At 42.1% G+C, this 14,307-nt stretch overlaps 1 protein-coding gene across 1 annotated transcript; it reads left to right on the top strand.

Moving 5' to 3' along the window:
- Nucleotides 1–1,023: 1,023 nt before the first annotated feature.
- On the top strand, nucleotides 1,024–13,067 carry LOC106088039 (uncharacterized). The gene is made up of 3 exons (XM_013253326.2): nucleotides 1,024–1,295; nucleotides 7,406–8,254; nucleotides 12,508–13,067. Exons 1-3 carry the CDS (start codon nucleotides 1,232–1,234, stop codon nucleotides 12,813–12,815), a joined length of 1,221 nt encoding a protein of 406 aa, XP_013108780.2. The 5' UTR covers nucleotides 1,024–1,231; the 3' UTR covers nucleotides 12,816–13,067.
- Nucleotides 13,068–14,307: the final 1,240 nt, after the last annotated feature.

Consider the following 14,307-nt stretch of genomic DNA (forward strand, 5'->3'; position numbering starts at 1 on the left):
TCAGCTGTGTAGTATTTTTAAACATTTCCTCATAAGAACCGCTGTTTTGGTTATACCGCCAATAGTCTGACACCAGAGCCTCATCTGCGTAAAACTGGTTCCACCACTAGCCGGCGCGGTTGACAGTTATATAGGAGCGGTTTTTTATTACGCTTCACTACAGCTTGGAACCCTTTACATCTTAGGGAGGTGGTTTTTGTTCGATCTCGGCGATCTTGCAGATGTGTTTCTGAGAAGTCTCCTCAAGTATGTGGATAAGTCGGGATGATTTCAGCAGGGGACGCGATGAAATCCTTTCTTATGTATGCATAGACCAGCAGGAACACTGAAAGCCACTCACCCAATAGATTCTCAGATGAGAGCCAACCGATGCTCCAGGGATGCACATACGTGTGGGCGTGCCGGTTTGGCGTGTGGCCTCGAATCTATTCTTGTAAGTTCTTCTTATATTTTGACGAAGTTCTCAACTGTTCTTTTCCTTTTTGTCAACACTCATCTTTTATGAACCTATTCTTATTAAAATAAAATATTAAGTTGCTATTTTATTTGAGTGTAGTATCATTTTCCATGTTGGCTTTATTTCTTAGGACAATGCTGTCTTTCGACATCATTGTGCGTCATAAATGAGAAAAAATGTATATATGAATGAAGTAAATTTCTTGTATTCTATATGTGTCCAGCAACCTTTTTAACAACCCCAAGCATAATATTTGTCTCAGAGTATTGCAATAAATTTTAATTCATATCCTAATAATGTCACCCTGTAATATTTGTGCTTCGCAAATGCTTTGGATAAGAACAAGCACAACGACAAGAACACAATGCCAAACCGTTACAAAGGTAACTCTTTTTATTCAATTTGAATACAAGGATGCTAATAGCACTACTCTACATTGGTGTGAGTGTTGAGTGTCACAGTGACTGTTATCACACCTTTGCGTACGCACTCCACCATACTCTTTGTGTTACAGCAGCTGCCCTATAAAAGGCTTTGCTTTGCTGCCTAACTGCCAAACAGTTGAAGGCTGTTAAACGTTTCGCTTGGTCCATTGACTACCACGGAGTTTGTAGAGCGGGCCAAAGGTCTAATCAACAAGTGGTTTTTTTTGGCTGACATTTTAAGTGTTTGTTATATTTTGGAAAACTTTCAACTATGCTGCGGATTTAACAGTGAAGTGAAATACTCAAATTGTCTTTGTGAAGGTGAATCCATTGTGAATGGATTCATAAAATGCTAATTATGCTTAAATTGTGCAATTTTGGAACAATATACTTGTGGATATTTGTGTTGAAAGGTAAGAACTTTTGCAGTTTACAGAGTGTTTAAAAAAAAACCAAATTTGTGATTGAAATCAAAATATTTGTAAAAATGTGCCTAAATCTAATCAAATGAAGACAGATATTAGAAATGAAACAATTTATCCTTAAAAAAAACTAAACAAGTAAAAACGTGTTAAATTCGGCCGGGCCGAATTTTGAGTACCGTCCACCATGGATTCCTCAAAAAATTTGCCTTTATTAACTCAGTTCGTATTTGAATTATTTTACAACTATCAACTCGGAAATTATTTACGACTGCTATGGTCTCAAGTAGTCATATCGAGGAATCGGTATTTAAGGGGTCTATGCCGAGGAGGCCACCGTAGCGCAGAGGTTAGCATTTCGCCTGGGTTGAAATCCCGTCGTGAACTTGAAAAAAATGTTCAGCTCTGGTTATCACCTTACAAATGTTGGCTACCTTGGTAAGGTATCTTGCCATGTTAAAACTTCTCTACCAAGTGGTGTAGCTATGCGGCACGCCGTTCGGACTCGGCATAATAAAGAAGGCCCTTTATCATTGAGCTGAAACTTTTATCGGTCTGCACTCATTAATATGAGATAAGTATCCCCTTTTCCCTTAATGGAATGTTCATGGGAAATTTAGTTGTTAGTATATCAGTTTATTTCGAGGCCACCGTAGCGCAGAGGTTAGCATGTCCGCCTATGACGCTGAACGCCTGGGTTCGAATCCTGGCGAGACCATCAGACAAATTTTCGGCGGTGGTTTTTCCCTCCTAATGTACTATGTTATGTAAAACCTCTCTCCAAAGAGGTGTCGCACCACTCTCCAAAGTGGTGTTGAAGTCTTTGTACCACATTTAAGCCGAATTAGAGGAAAATTTAAAATTCGCTTCTAGGGGCTCAAGAAGTCAAATCCAGGAATTTGTTTATAAGGGGGTATACCAGTTTTTGGGCCGATTTAAATCATACTCGGCATAAAAGCTGGAAGTCAAGACAGAAGTTCTTGTTTCAAGTTTCAATCAAATTGGATGGAATCTGTGGCTTTTAGGGCCTCAATAAATCAAATCCAGAGATCGGAGTCAAATCCGGGGATCGGAGTCAAATCCGGGCATCGGATTTGACTTCTTGACTCTAGTCGATCAGGAATATATATGTAGTTTATAGGGTCTCGGGATGACTAGATGACCATTAGGGGTTATTTATGACAGAACATTCCACTAGCCGAACATAAAATAGCTTACCAAGCGCCTCGAACTTCTGCGCTCATTTTATAATCTTTCACACCAAGTTTCGAGGTGTCTCCAACCACTTGTCTTTCCATCGGGCTTTTGGTAGTCTTGGTATGCGTGTGCCACCGTATTTGCTTTCTTTGCTATCGTCGTTATACAGTTCGTGGTTCATACGATGCTTATATTCTCTTATAACGCAAACTGGTCCATATATTGGTTGCCCAAAAAGTAGTTGCGGATTTTTCAAATAGTCGGCGTTGACAAATTTGTTCACAGCTTTCGACTCTGTAATTGCATTCTTTCTTCTGTCAGTTATCAGCTGTTAGAAAAAAGTGTAAAAAAAGTATATTTGATTAAAGTTCATTCTAAGTTCTATTAAAAATGCATTTACTTTCTTTTAAAAAATCCGCAATTACTTTTTGGGCAACCCAATATTTTACGAAGAATCTTTCTCTCAAATACTCCAAGCACCGTTTCATCTGCTTTCACAAGTACCCATGCTTCAGAACCATATAACAACATAGGTAGTATCAGTCTTGTGTAGTATAATCTTCGCCTGTCGAGAGGTGGCCTTATTTCTAAACTGCTTATTTAGTCCAAAGTAGCACCTGTTTGTCAGTAATGTTCTTCGCTTTATCTCAAACTGGTGTCATTCGTTTCGGTTACGGTGGTGCCGAGGTAGATGAAGATCTCAAAGTTGTGATTCCCAACTTTCTCCATTTTCTTTATCTGCTCGGTTGGAGGCCACTGTAGCGCAGAGGTTAGCATGTCAGCCTATAACGCTAAACTCCTGGATTCGAATCCTGGCTAGACCATCAGAAAAAATTTTCAGTGGTGGTTATCCCCTCCTAATGCTGCCAACATTTATGAAGTACAATGCCATGTAAAACTTCTCTCCAAAGAGGTGTCGCACTGTGGCACGCCGTTCGGACTCGGCCATAAAAAGGAACTTAAAAACATGAATCAGACTGCACTCATTGATATGTGACAAGTTTGCCCCTTTGAACCTGTCTGATTTAACGGATGTGAACATTCGCAAGTTATTGGGCTTTTTAAAGCAATATGGATGGTTCAACGGTAGGAACTAGATGGCATCTTCCTCTTCTGTTCCTGTGGTATCACAATGGACGAAAACGTCTAAGTGAGCCTTATAGCAGACTGCCACTTTAACCTAACCTATCCTATCGCAGCACAATTTTTATATTATGTGCAGGACAGCGGTCATATTCTCTTTCTGGGCGCTTGTAGAAAATATCTTTGGTCTGTTTGTCCTTGACTTCCATCATGGCATGGGGCAAATAAGGCTGATGTTGAAGAATTTGGCCTTTATGCGGATTGTGGCTAGGGTGCTTCAGTCTTCCACTAACCACAAATCCTCAGTCAAATTCATTGTGTCATGGCAGCTATAGTAGAGGCACGGAAAGAGATTTTCATCCATTAATCTGTGACTTTTCCTAGCAATTGCCTCCTCAGACCCAGTATAAGCGAAGTCCTGCCTCGCGAAATACTCGGCCACGGTGACTTCATCAACCTGCAACCATCCAACAACTTATTCGTGCGGTCATCGAAGAAGGCGTCTTATCTTTTAAGAAACTCGGACTGGGGAAGGCTCAATGATTCCGTAGCACAATCCGCGTCAATCAGCGATTCAATCCTGGCCAGCTCGTTGGCCACTTCATTACCCGCCATCCTTGACTACCCCGAAACTCATTAGATCCCGCAAACTTTTCCCATGGACAAAAGAAACAATATTCATCATCCAACCAGTCTCGACTTTACATGGTCGGACGCCAGAGCCTTCAGTGCTACCTGATTGTAGACAAAACTCGTGACAGTTTGATCGAGCCGCCTCTCCCGCGTAGGCATTGTCTGCAGTGCCTTCAGGAGAGCGAAGACCTCCGCCTGAATGACGCTGCATCCGTCCATAGCCTATATTATTCGCTGATTTTAAGAAAATCAATGAAGACTCATTCACTGGTGCTCCCATCCAATTAAGACCTATCGGTACTGAAGGTCCTTTTAAAAGCGGCTTGACAGTTTGATCGAGCCGCCTCTCCCGCCTAGGCATTGTCTGCAGTGCCTTCAGGATAGAGAAGACATGCACCTGAAAGACGCTGCATCCGTACATAGCCTATATTATTCCCTGATTCCAAGGAATTCAATGAAGACTCCTACAATGGTGCTTCCACTCATTAAGACCCATCGATACTGAAGGTCCTCTTAAGGGCGGCGTACCCTCAGCCCAGTGATCCCTTTGCGTTAAAACGACGTTTAAGTAAGGACTCGCAAGGTATATAATCAGTAGTGTCGCCTATAGCATACCGCCACGCCGTAAACCCTAACAGAGCAGGAGAATGCGAAAGTTTAGGGAGCGCCAGTTACCAGACTTCCTCAGTCTTATGGCGATCACCCGATGCACCCAACATTCATATGCAAAGGCATAAGATGAAGAATGACCTACAGCTTTAGGGGCACTCCTCCTTGCTCTAGAGATCGGCAACCCAGCTGGAAATCTTTAAAAGTCTTTAGAGTGATTACAACACTTTGCAGGGAAGAACATTTCAATCTCTTGCAAACATAATGACCGAATAGATACAACCTTTCTTTCGGTGGTGGGTATTACTTATCATCCATAAGATTCATTTGGCACCCGAAAGATTGTCCATGTTTTTCAACGCCATAATCAGATGTAAAATCCCACCGAAATAGATTTTGCAAAGGTCTAAGATCCTGCATAGCATTTTTATTCTTCATCGCCATGCCATTTTTCGTCGGTCTAACCATGTCCGTCCATCCGTACTTTCGTTTATCTGTCGAAAGCGCACAATCTTTCGAATGAGTAAATGTAGCCGCTTCATATTTTGCCCAAATACTTTTTATACCCTCCACCATAGGATGGGGGTATGCTAATTTCGTCATTATGTTTGTAACTCCTAGAAATATTCATCTAAGACCCCATAAAGTGTATATATTGGGTTGCCCAAAAAGTAATTGCTGATTTTTCATATAGTCGGCGTTGACAAATTTTTTCACAGCTTGTGACTCTGTAATTGCATTCTTTCTTCTGTCAGTTATCAGCTGTTACTTTTAGCTTGCTTTAGAAAAAAAGTGTAAAAAAAGTATATTTGATTAAAGTCCATTCTAAGTTTTATTAAAAATGCATTTACTTCCTTTTAAAAAATCCGCAATTACTTTTTGGGCAACTTATTATTGATCGTCATGAAATTTTAAGTCGATCTAGCCATGTTCGTCCGTCTGTCTGTCTGTCGAAAGCACGCTAACTTTCAAAGGAGTAGAACTAGCCGCTTGAAATTGGGCACAAATACTTCTTATTAGTGTAGATCGGTTGGGATTGTAAATGGGCTATATTGGTCCATGTTTTGATATAGCTGTCATATAAACCGATCATGGATCTTGACTTCTTGAGCCACTAGAGGGCACCATACCTATCCGATTTGGCTGTAATTTAGCATGAGGTGTTTTATTATTACTTCCAACAACTGTGCTGAGTATGATTGCAATCGATCAATAACCTGATATAGCTGTCATATAAACCCATCTGGGGTCTTGACTTCTTGAGCCTCTAGATGACGCAATTCCTATCCGATTTGGCTGAAATTTTACACGACGTGTTTTGTTATGGCTTCCAACAACTTTGCTGAGTATGGTCTAAATCGGTCCATAACCTGATATAACTGCCATATAAACCGATCTTGAATCTTGATTTCTTAAGGCACTAAATGGCGCAATTCTTATCCGATTTGGCTAAAATTTCGCACGACGTGTTTTGTTAAGACTTTTAATAACTGTGCTAAGTATGGTCTAAATCGGTACATAACCTGATATAGCTGCCATATAAACCGATCTTGAATCTTGACTTCTTAAGCCACTAGAGGGCGCAATTCTTATCCGATTTGGCAATTCTTATCCGCAATTCTTATCCGATTTTGTACAACGGCTTCTCCCATGATCTCCAACATACCTGTCAAATATGTTCTGAATCGGCCTATAGACTGATATAGCTCCCATATAAACCCTTCTCTCTATTTTACTTCATGGGCCCCTAAAGGGCGGAATTCTTACTCGAATTAGCTGACATTTTACACAATGACTTCAACTATGGTCAGAATAGGACCATAACTTGATATAGCTCCAACATTATAGCAATTCTTTTCTTTTGCCCTTTGTTTGCTTAAAAAGAGATATCGGGAAAAGAACCCGACAAATGCGATCTACGGTGGAGGGTATATAAGATTCGGCCCGGTCGAACTTATCACGCTTTTACTTGTTGTTACCTTAGAAAGATTGGGATTGTAAATGGGCAAACTGGTCCATGTTTAGATAAAGCTTCCATATAAACCAAATTGATATTTCGCATTGAATTCATTGTTTGCTGAAGCTTTCTCTATTTTAAGCCTATCAAAAACGTGCTGCACTTAAACTTGTGTTTCTATGTTCAAGCTCTTACTCAACTCTCGCAGGAGCCCCATATATTCTACACAGTTTTGAACCTCATTCCACTCTTTTTTTTCTATCAATTTGAATGTGTTTTACATATTTTATCTTAATTTGTTATCTGTGAACAGGATAATGTTAATGGCCGCGTCCAAAGCAAAAACAAAAACTAATTAAAATTTCAAATGGTCCATGGGCAAACAAAATGAAAAAAAAAGGACATTCAACAATTAGACAGGAAGTAAAGGTGTCAAGGACACTATGTTCCCGCATATGAGTGTGTGTGTTTGTGCATGTGTATGTGTATAAAAGAAAATGAAACAAAGGATAAAAATGTTCTTTATCCGAAATGATAAATGTTTGCAAAATTATCTGTTAATTACATTTTTCTATTTTCTATTGTTTGCTCCCCTTGTTGTTGTGAACACATTTTACAACAGTGTTGCAAGCATGCGATGGCCAAAGGATACAGGAAAATGAGGGCAATGTAGTAGATGAGGGCGGGCGAAAAGAGCTGACAGCCATGCTAAGCCCCTATCAAAGGCTTCATTACACGGATGACTTGTTGCATGAACGTGATGGCGTTTGGTGGCAAATACCGGCAAAATATAAACAACATCCGGTGGTCTATGAGAGTTTAACATTCGCACCTTTGCCAACAACAACAACCACAGCAACTACAACCGGAAGTTCCGGCGTAAGTGGCAAGACCCCCAGCAACGACATTAGTTTTGAAAATTCCAAAGATTTTGATTTATATCAAATGGCAAAACTTGTTGCGAACGCTGACAAGAGGACATCGCATCAACTACGTCATAGATTTCCATTATTGACATTTCTAACGCCTCCTGCAAATATCCTTTACGAAAAGGATAATGAAAGGTCGCCGCCAGATAAATATGCAAAGGATAAGACCAAAAGGACATTATGGCTCAATGAGTTGCATGAAATTGATAATGGCGGTAACACTATCGACCCCGTTGCCGCTGACCATGCCACGAATCTGTTGAAAAAGTTAATATTTCCCTTGCCAAGCTTAAGCAAGAGTAACGGATACCCTCTCAATGACATGGTCGGGCCTTTTAATTCCAACAATGGCCCAGGAAATGAGAATTTAAATGATTTCTATGATATGAAGCATGCAATGTACACTAATTATCGCAATACACCCATTGGAGATGAGAGTGGAATGGCTTCTTTAAATACGCAACAGAAGAGAAATGGACCGCCTAGGGATAAGAAACCGAAACCCGAAACAATTACACCCTATTTGCCGGCTATAAGTGCAGGTAAGTCAAAAGTGGTGGCAACTGCCTGAATTCAAAATGGGGGGAAAAAAAGGAGAAGTAATGGATGAGTATGAAAATCGGGTAACAAAGTGCCTTTTATGGCCCAAGACCTTTAATAGGGAAATCGGTATATATGGAAGCTATATTCAAATAAAGTCCGATCTAGATCATACTCAGCGAGAATGGTGGACCAAACGCGACACGGAAGTCGAGGTATCTAACACAGCTCATTGTACCAAAATTTCAACAAAATCGGGTAATAAAGTGCCTTTTATGGCCCCAAGACCTCTAATAGGGAAATCGGTATGGAAGCTATTTTCGAATAAAGTCCGATCTAGATCATACTCAGCGCGAATGTTAAAAGGGACCAAACGCGACACGGACATCTAGGCATCCAACACAACTCATTGTACCAACATTTCAATAAAAATCGGGTAATAATGTGCCTTTTATGATCCCTAGGCCTCTAATAGGGAAATCGGTATATATGGTAACTATATTCAAAAAAAGTCCAATCAAGATCATACTCAACGAGAATGTTAAAAGGCTAAATACAAACCGTCGTTTCAAATATCGGCGAAATCAGATAATAAATGCGCCTTTTATGGACCAATCGACTTAAATCGGGAAATTGGCATATAGATCAGCAATATCCAAATATGGTCTAATTTAGACCATACCCGGATTGAACGTCGACGGGCCTATCACAACTCGTTGTGTCAAATTACAGCGAAATCGGGTAATAAATACGCCTTTGATGGCCCCAATGCCTTAAATTAGGTGACCTCCCAGTAAATCTCCGCTTTTTTGCGACACACAGTGGGAGAAAATCGAAAAAAAAATTAATAGAAAATATGCTGTGTGAGAACGGGTAGAGATAAAATTCAACAAATAAAAATTAAAACTCGTATATCCCCGAAACCAGTGAAGATATTCCATTCCTCAAGTGGACTTTTTTGTAGGGAATTTCGAGCACTATCCAGCAAAAAAGATTTTCAAAAATCGGACCACAAATTAAAATTTGGCCGCCCGAACAATTTTTCGAAATGCTGAGGTGACCCGTTCAACCAGGGTTTTTCTTGGGATGATTTCCTTTCTCGTAGCGGACAACTATCTTCGAAAAAACCCACTATTGCAGTCGTAATCCTGTTGACATTCAACCAGGGTTTTTCTTGGGATGATTTCCTTTCTCGAAGAGGACAACTATCTTCGAAAAACCCCACTATAGCAGTCGTAATCCTGTTGACATTGTCTTAAATATCTCCTATGCTTGGACAATCTAAAGTATCTTGGCCAAGTCTTCTTCTGATAAGGCTGCCGGATTTTGACCAATTGGGTTTAAAATTATTACGGAAGCTTATTCGGCGCTGGCCATGCTATTCTAAACCTTAAGTAGTGATGGTCTGAGAAGGATTGCTTCGTGGAGACCCTCCAATCTTGAACCTCATCGATCAAATTTTCCGAACATTCCTTCGTCAGGTCCCTGGTCGTTAGACTGTGTTGAGTGTCTCATCCCTGTACTGGCTGTTGTTTTAGTATTAGGATCTTTGCTTATCCTAATCTTACCTATAGAGAGAAAGTCAGTTATTGTCTTGTCTTCGGTCCCCAGTTCGTTAGGTGGCATTGAGTGTCCTGCCACTGTACTGACCGATGGCTCAATATGAGGATATTTTTCCTATCCTAGTCTTCCAAATCTTAAAAAAGTCGTCCTTGGTCCCCCACGCCATGCCTTCGGTCTTAGTCACAAGGAGAATTGCTTCCTCCTTCTCCTCCCTGTGGAAGACCTCCCATATCTCCACGACCAAATCTAGGTTTTGTTTGTTTAAGACTACCATCATGCGTTCCGTTGCGAATTTGCCGCCCTCACCCTTGACGAAGACCGTCGCACTTGTGAGCCGATGATCTGGAGTCTGGATGCACTGCCGATTTCGGAGACTTGGTCAATGCCCACCACAAGGAGTGTTCCTCCCTCTTCCCCTCGATGCGCCCTCAGCCTTGATGAAGACCGTCGCCTTTGTGAGCTGGGGAATTTCCATTTTCTCACAAGGGCGAGCTTTGGGAGTGCAGATACTTCCAACGAGGCTTTTGGCGGTATCAATACAATCCGCAGACGCAAAGTGCAGCATTAAGATGTCCCCTTTATACTCGCAGATCATAATTCGTATGTGTGGACCCCCTTCAAAGTTCAACACATACTCGAAAACCCGTTCGTTTACCAAAAGCTCCACTTAGAACCGATGATCTGGAGTAATCCTACCGGATGCACTGCCGTTTTCGGAGACTTGGTCAATGCCCACCACAAGGAGTGTTCCTCCCTCTTCCCCTCCCTGTGGAAGACTTCCACGGCCAATCTAGGTTTTGCTTGTTTAAGACTTCCATCATGCGTTCCATTGCGAATTTGCGCCCTCAGCCCTGATGAAGACCGTCGCCTTTGTGAGCTGGGGAATTTCCATTTTCTCACAAGGGCGAGCTTTGGGAGTGCAGATACTTCCAATGAGCTTTTTGGCGGTATCAATACATTCTGCTAACGCAAAACGCAGCGTTAAGATGTCCCCTCTCTACTCGCAGCTCATAATTTGTATGGGTGGACCCCCTCCAGAGTTCAAACCATTTTAAATAACCCGTTCGTTTACCAGAAGCTTCACTTGGGCCTGATGATGTGGTGTAATCCTTCCTGATGCACAGCCGATATTGGAAACTTGGTCATTGCTCACCACAAGGAGTGTTCCTTCCTCCTTTCCCTCCCTGTGGAAGACCTCCCATATCTTAACGTCCAAATCTAGGTTTTGCTTCCATCATGCGTTCCGTTGCGAATTTGCCGCCCTCACCCTTGATGAAGACCGTTGCCTAATGAGCTGGGGAAGATGTCTGTGCCTATGTGAGCACAGGCATCTTCCACTTCCGTGATGTCTGTGGCATCCTTTTGGAAGTCACCGTCCTCCAACAAGAGTCAGGGGCCGTGCGCACCTCTTCGTTCCTGTTTCCCCATCTTTCACTTCCGTGATGTCTGTGGCATCATTTTGGAAGTCACCGTCCTCCAATAAGAGTCAGGGGCCATGCGCACCTCTTCGTTCCTGTTCCCAGAGTACTTGAAAGCTGGGAGCCCTGTTTCTTCTTCTTCAGCATTTTAGCAGTGTTATGCTCTTCGAAAGATCTGATTTTCTTTCCCCAGCTTCCGCAGAAGTGCCTGAAATGTCAGTTGTATCCCTTCCAGCATCCTGCACTTTCACCAGATTGCGCTGCCGGTGCATACTCTTCTCCTTCGTTGTGTCCCGGATTGCTTTCTCGATCTTCTTGTGAGCTCTCTCACTTCTGCCGTCATCCCGCTGCCTTCACCTCTCGATTCGGCTGCGACGACCGTTTCATTGACAATGTCGCTGTCTGAATATGAATCGGAAACACCACCTTTACTTAAAGGCTGGGACCGAACTGTGCATACCTCTGGCTTATCAGTCTCTTCCTCAATTGCTAGTCTGACAACTTGTTGTGCGCTTGAAGCATTTCGACTACAGGTGCTAAGGCACCCACAACTATGGAATGGCCGGACTACACGCTAAGATCTGATGCCACCACCGCAGCTGTTGGGTCTTTGGAGTCCATTTTGAGCCTACTCCTGAAACGCTTTAAAAATTTTCGTAATAGGTACCTATTCCGGATATGAATATTTGTCTTCGAGGACGGAAATGAAAGCACGTCCGCTCCACTCTACGGTTACTATTAAAGCCTCCAGGATAATCGACGTCCTGTTTCGCTAAATACTAGCCCACAGGTCCTTTGAAACCTTATAACCTACAACACCAGACCACGTCTTGTTCGCGCAGTCATCGTAGAATGCGTCCACTCTACCAAGAAGCTCCCACAGAGGAGGTCTCTCTAATACCATAGCAAAATCTGCGACAATCGTCTGCGGCTTCGTTCCCCGCCACCCCCTGATGACCTGGGGCCCAGCAGATCCTGATAGTCTTTGCCATGGTTCGCAGAAGCTCTTTGCGTCTTCTAACCAGTTTCGACTTCATGCGGCCCAGAGCCTTCAGCACTCACACGGCATATTTTTACCAGTTTTTTTCGGTTATATCTCACTGTGGATCGTTCCAGATTTTTAGCCCATTCGAGAATATGTATGTGTAGGATCGAAAATGGATATTTCGATGTGTTGCAAATGAAATGAATGACAAGAGGAATACGCATCCATTCTTCCGTTTTTTTATTGAGTTATTTAATTGTTTATTTAATTTTTCTTTTACTCATTGCAGGTTCCATGGTTAATTTGGGAAAATTCTTTCGTGATCTCTCGAAAAATGTCCAATTCAGCGAGAAATATCAATGGTCGGCCGATGATCAGAAACTTCTCGAAGGTGATCCTCATTTTGGCAATCTACAACATCACTTCTCCGAACCTGAGGTCACCACCGATCGCACCGGCGAATGGATAAAGGCCATACGCTTCTATAGGCCATCACAGAAAATCCGCTCACTTGTCGAAATGAATCCACATGGTCAGTGGGCTCATGGATCGAATTTCATTGATCCCAATTACATGTGGATGGGTTTGGGTAAATAGCAACTGCTTCTAGCCATTACAGTGTTCACACTGTTCTGGAAAAAACGCATTCCCACACGCTAAATGGAATGCGATAAATTGGCGAAACTATTGTTGACAACGAATGCCTTGATGTCATTTCCTCTCCCGCCCTTCTGTGTAACTGTTACTAAGTAGTCCTTACGGAAACTCTGGCGATCATTTCTTCCATCTACATACGTATTTACAATATATACATACATATTTATTGAATAAAGTGTGCTGTTTTACTTGTTTCATTTCGTTTTATTAGATATATAAATGTACAATCGACTATTTTAATGTTTAAGATTCCAAAAATATCAATAAAACTTATTTGTGAAGTGTAATGGCAACAAAAAAAAAAAAAAGATTTGTTTTTATAGTCGCTTTTAAAAGACAAGCAACAACGATGTAGCTTGGGACACCCTCTGACATAATTTTAATGCTGATCCATCGGCTCTTGCTGCCTTATGTTCCTTCAGCTGGCTTGAGTAAGGATAGGTTGGATGGCAAACGTCCAGCAACCTCGGTTACTAGTCCCTTCACTCGGAGACCTTGAGTCCATTGTGTTCGTTCTATGAAGAAGGTAGAAAAGAGGACGAATACTGAGAAACACCGAGCGCCAAGAAATTCTCAACGGCAAGAGTATGGTCCAGTCAGCCAGTTCAAGCCTCTGCAAAACTCAATAATGACAATAGCAATAAGGAATACCTTGAAGGAATACAGGCACAGAAAGAGGGTTCATCCATAAGCATGTGCCTATTGCTTGCAATTGCAGTGGTACAAAATACAAAACGTATATGACCGTCTCTTACTTCTCCATGTCAGTCATTGCACAGCCTGCAGAAGTCCGTCGCCCCGTGAGTCCAAAGCAAAATCAACTACCTGATGTTGTTATGAGCAATCAGGACTGCTATTAGCAGTCAGAAGTCATGCTTTCTCAGCTCAAAAATAAGCGACGTTCGGTTACCATGTAACCAACAGCACCTACCTATTCCTCATATGCGCTGTCATAGTAGATGGTGCCCAGCCCAAAAAAAAAGGTTACTTTGGATAGGGCTCATAGATTTCCTAGCATGTTCTGCACCAATTAGGGGTCCATTCCTGGACAGCACGTTGGCGGCTTCGTTCCCCGCCTTGCGTCAACGATTCCAAAGAGCCAGAAGTTCCAATGCTGAGGATCTTGTCTCACGCGACTACCTTAGCAATTTGAGGACATACAAGCAACTGTTGATTATGAGCAAGGAAGATTACTTTAGGAGATTTGTACAGGACAACAGAGATGATCCATTGGGCAAGGTATACCGCGTGTGCCGGCGCAGTGGGCAACAGGGTTCTAGTCAGGGTGACCTGGGTGGTTTTAGAGTGGGGGACAATGTATTGACTTCTTTGAACGAGTGTGCTAGGGTGTTAAGGGGAACGTTCTTTCTCGATAAGGATGAGTACGAACAGACTCCCAGTGTGGAGATGATCGTGCTTCCTACAAGTCTGG

This window comes from Stomoxys calcitrans, chromosome 5 (assembly GCF_963082655.1).
Source record: "Stomoxys calcitrans chromosome 5, idStoCalc2.1, whole genome shotgun sequence".
NCBI lineage: Eukaryota > Metazoa > Arthropoda > Insecta > Diptera > Muscidae > Stomoxys > Stomoxys calcitrans.